The 4913-nt window shown below is 29.7% G+C and overlaps 1 protein-coding gene across 1 annotated transcript; it reads left to right on the forward strand.

Moving 5' to 3' along the window:
- The first annotated feature begins 2689 nt into the window (after positions 1 to 2689).
- On the forward strand, positions 2690 to 3488 carry LOC111276353 (auxin-responsive protein SAUR78-like). The gene has a single exon (XM_022862094.2). The coding sequence runs from the start codon at positions 2773 to 2775 to the stop codon at positions 3169 to 3171; it is 399 nt and encodes a 132-aa protein (XP_022717829.1). The 5' UTR covers positions 2690 to 2772; the 3' UTR covers positions 3172 to 3488.
- Positions 3489 to 4913: the final 1425 nt, after the last annotated feature.

A 4913-nucleotide genomic window follows, 5' to 3' on the forward strand; every position in this document is an offset into this window, starting at 1 on the left:
ATTTACACTCTCAGCAAGTCAGTCTTCGAGAGACATTTCAATATTGAAAGAAGAGTTACAAACTATGCAACAACGTTTTCAGCAAATGAAAGAAGAAAGAGAATAGAAGCATGCCAAAATTGAAAAAGAACATGCTAGAATAGAGGTAAAGCGTGCAAAATTTCAGTAGTTGCATGATCGATTTGATCATCTTATGAATTTTGTGCAACAATAATTTTTAGGAAATTATCTTGGTGCTCCATCAACTCAGGTATTATATTTAGTAAATATTAAAATTTTTAAATAAAAAATAAGCATACAATGAAGTGTTAAAAATTGTATGGTATTATTTAATAGGTTATTGAGCACGCTAGTGACCAAGGTGGAAAATTTTCTTCATTAATTGGCAGCCAGCAAAATGTATGTAGTCATCCATTTCATACATTTTAATTTTTTATTTGGTTAATGTATTTATTATATTTGAATGTTATTATACTAATTATTAAACTTTGTATTAATTAGATGTATATTTAAATGTGAATGAAATTAATATTAATTTTAGTTTTTAAATTTAAGCTCTTTACTGAAAAAAAAATTTATTATAAGAAACTAAAAAAAGTACATTTTTACATAATGGCAGCGTTTGCATTGGGCAATGCCGCTAAATAAATAATTTAGTGGCGTTTATAGCATAAAATACCACTATAAGTAGCGGTGCTATTTCCAGCAAACGCCACTAGTTAGGTGGCATTTTTTATAGAAATGCCACTAAAGCAACTTGTTTTTCTTATAACAATGCAACTGAATTAGCGGCACCCAAAAGATACAAACACCGTAAATATTGAGGCATTTTCATATTCAAATGCCTCCAAAGTAGCGGCGTTTTTTGTTACAAACGCCGTCAATGCAACGGCGTTTTTCTCATAAAAGTACAACTAAAATAGCGATGACTAAAAGATACAAACGCAGCTAATATTGGGCATTTTCATATTCAAATGCCTCTAAAGTAGCAGTGTCTCAAAGATATAAATACCGCTAAAATGACAGCACTTCTGATATAAACGCCTCTAATATTGAGGTATTTTTTTGAAAACACTGCTATTTACAGCGACGAGTGTATAGGTGGCACTCTACGTGACGTTTTTTCACAAATGCCACAACCTTATAGTGACTTTAATAAACGCCACTAAACGGTAAAAAAAAACGCAGTTAAAAACCAAAACCCATGTAGTGCTCAACTGTTTAGGTGAGACAAAGATATCCACGTGCATTTTTTTAGTCACTTAACCATGCAGGACGAGGCAGTCAGTCAAGCCCTTCCATCCTGTGGGACAACTCCCCCCTCTTTTGCTTCCATCTTTGTCCCAATGTTTCATTTTTTCTAAAAATAATTGTTTTCTTTTGTAATATTCCTTTGTGATCATCTTTTAGTAGGTTATTAGGATGGTGATCAGATTCATTGCATTTTTCCTTCTTTAGGGCTTAAATTTCTTTAATCATTGTACCATTGGATTATGATCATTGAACCTGTTTGTGAAAGTGTTTAGAAATTTTTTTTTTTTCATTCAATCAATGTTTATTCTTGAAAACAATTTTTGCATTACCGTTTAAGTTTTTATGAGATTGAATTTACATTTCTTTGACAATTTGAAATTTTAATTTGAAGATTTCTTCCTGTTTAATTTCTTTGTGTCCTTTTATTTCTATATGGATCATAAGCTAAATGTATAATTTTTTTTTAAAGAAGATTACCTTTCATTTTCATTTGTAACTGAAATTCCAATAATATAAAAGTAGAGCTAATATATTAATTCGTCAGTTTTCGTTTCTAATAATATAAATAAATTCCACTTCATACCATATAAGAAAAAAAGTGATTAATAAGGTCAAATTTGTTAGTACATAATGGGTTAATTTTGATTGTTGTTATTACACTTTCAATTTTATTTATTTTTGCACAAAAGTTTTCCACTTGTATTTATGAAATATTTAAATTTTATTACTTTTATTTATTAAAAAATTAACGAAATTGAAAGTGTACTAGCAAAATTTTAAAAAAAATACTAAAATATTTTTAAAAAATTAATTCAATATTAATCCGTGAAAAATATAATAACAAATTTTACTTTAGTTTAAAAAAGTGATTTTTACAAAATTTTATTATATCCATGCGTATTGGAATTTCTATCTTGTCTTGTTTTTATTTCACTTCCCATCAATAAATATGAAAAAATAGGCTTATATACAACCAAAAAAATCCATGATGTTTAATAATAAAATTGTTCGCTTTTATACAAAGATAACACTAAAATTTTTTAATTAATTTTATAATATTAATGGACCATCACGTAGCTTTTATAAATTTTTTGTTTTACTTTTTTATTATATTCTAAAATGTATGTATTACTTTGTTAATTCTGACAATAAAATCGTAAAATTTCACTTTCAATAAATATGATAATTTCTTGTAATTAAATCATAGCACTCAAATTTGTGAATAGAGAGCTAATAGAATTTAGTGTCTTTATGTGGGGCGTAAAAGTTCCCCACCACTCCCTCAAATTCATTAAAAAGATGACTCTTTCATATATCATTGAATTAAAATGTTTGGTTGCTAAAGTTCGACCCCACATTTTTTTCTTGCACCGAAATACAATGACTTTGCACCCACCATGCTCCCCTCCTAACCCTTTTAAGTACCCTATTCTTTTCTTTCCTGAGTGTAAATCAAGTCTCTCTTCATCACATCTCTATCCAATCCCTTTAATTTCTTCCCAAAAAAAAAAAAATCCAATGAAGAAGATCAATCTCATACTTAGGAAATGCAAGAGTTTGTCGAGACAACTCGGAAGATCATCTTCGTATAGCAGCCTAAGCTCGAAATCGGCTAGGGAAGATCATCATCTGTGGAATGATCACATGGGAGGAAGAAATGATGGTGATAATCAGCAGCATTGTGAAACAATTTACGTTGGGAGTACAAGGAAACGTTATGTGATTAGTTCAAAGTACCTTAATCATCCATTGTTGAATGCATTGATCCAGAGGTCGAAACAGAAGCATGGAGGGGAAGACATATTGGTGAGATGTGAGGTAGTTTTGTTTGATCATCTTCTATGGATGCTTGAGAATTCCGATCCTAATCTCATATTGGATTCCTTGGAAGAATTGGCTGACCTCTATGTGTTTTGAATCAGCAGCGATCAATATGTATGGCTTTTGAATATTTTGATCTTGTTTTAGATAAGAAAAGAAAAACATGATCAATTAATATTCATGTAAGGTTGCGATCATGACATGGTTGATTCCCGATGATCATTCAGTGTTCTAATGTGATAATTCAATATTTGTCAATGACTTAATTTGATGGATCGAGTGCTTACTATTGAGCATGAATTGGAGTACCCTTCTTTGTAATTCATGCGGTTTTGTCAATTTTTTTTGTTGCTTTCTTTTTTTTGGGTTGAAATTCTTATTGATATTATGTATAACAAATAATGGTTGAAGGATGAATTTTTTTTAATGTATTACTAAATAAAGTTGGCAATAGTTTTTTTTAGGAAACAAGTTGGTTATAATTACCATGCAACCTATTGATAGAGTGTTTTTAGGAGATACCTACAATAACAACAACAAATTAAGCCTCATATCTCATATATTTTTATGGTATACCTAAACAGTAAAAATTTAATATTTTCAATTGGCTTATGTTGAGGTTAAAAATGAAAGTAGAATTTGTAGACTAGAAGAAAAACTATTTGATTATGTATAGCATGATTCATAACCCATTTATGTAATTATGTACCATCAACCTTTTTGGCAATTAATATTATCAAGGTCATTTTTTATATAAAAAATAAATTTAAAAAAAAAAAAGAGAGAGAAGCAATGGGTGAAGGTATTTTAGTTGTTGGTAGGTTCCTTCAAAGGTAAGCATCATGGAGCACCCCTCATTTCTCCAACAATAATCTCCTCGGTTTCTGGCATTGGACTCATTCAACAAATCCCACACGGAAATGCAACAGAAACCTGAGTCTTCCTAAAATCTAAAAGGCCTGCTTTCATAACTATTTTCATTATTTTAATTTTTTTAGGAAAAAAAGTTTATTGGATATTAAAAATAAATTCCATAAGACAAAATTATGTTTGGTTAAGATATAGTAATAAAGAAACAAAAAAAGATGGGTTTTTCTTATCTAAAAAAAATGCTAAAACTAAAAAATATCTAACAACAACCACTCTGAAGATAACTTCACAACAAATAAAATGGGCTTGATGACATCCTGATTCAGGCGGTACCCCTGCAAAGGCTAGACCTGTGGCCACTCGTTTTCCTCGGAACACCCCTCCCACTGTTCCCATTTGCAGGCAAAACTTGAGGTGGTAATTGGGTGCATTCGATCGGGTTCATATCAGTCTGTCTTCGAGTTCAAGTGTTCATGTCATTTTCGGTTGGGATAATTTTGGATTCTATTTATTTTGGTTATGAATCATCTTGGATTCAAGTTATTCCGGTTTTGAATCCTTTTGTATTTGGTCAAGTTGATTATAAACGTCTCAGTTTCAGTTTCATATCATTACAGATTTAGATTACTTAAAATCTGTATCGCTTTAGCTTTCAAATTGGTTTGAGTTTGATTTATTTTAATATAAATATCATAACATATGAATTCATAAATTTATAGTTAGATATAGATTTTAAAAGTCGTCACCAATTATTTTTACATAGATATAATTGATTATCTGATTAAATCTATCACATTTTAAAGAAATGTTCCGAGCTTGACTCGGGTATTTTTAAAAAGTAAATTCTAATCCACGAAATTAAATTTAGGTTTAGGAGTACGGTTACGTATGAAAAAAATTATAACACCCTCATAATGCCTATCGAAAAGATGATACCCAATTGATTTTGTATTATCTAAACTTTAAAA

Source organism: Durio zibethinus, chromosome 25 (genome assembly GCF_047325235.1).
Source record: "Durio zibethinus cultivar Kanyao isolate XHJ-2024 chromosome 25, ASM4732523v1, whole genome shotgun sequence".
NCBI classification, from domain to species: domain Eukaryota; kingdom Viridiplantae; phylum Streptophyta; class Magnoliopsida; order Malvales; family Malvaceae; genus Durio; species Durio zibethinus.

What these genes read in the sequence shown, in the direction of transcription:
- LOC111276353 (XM_022862094.2), top strand. Translation starts at nt 2,773, where the DNA reads ATGAAGAAGATCAATCTCATACTTAGGAAATGCAAGAGTTTGTCGAGA.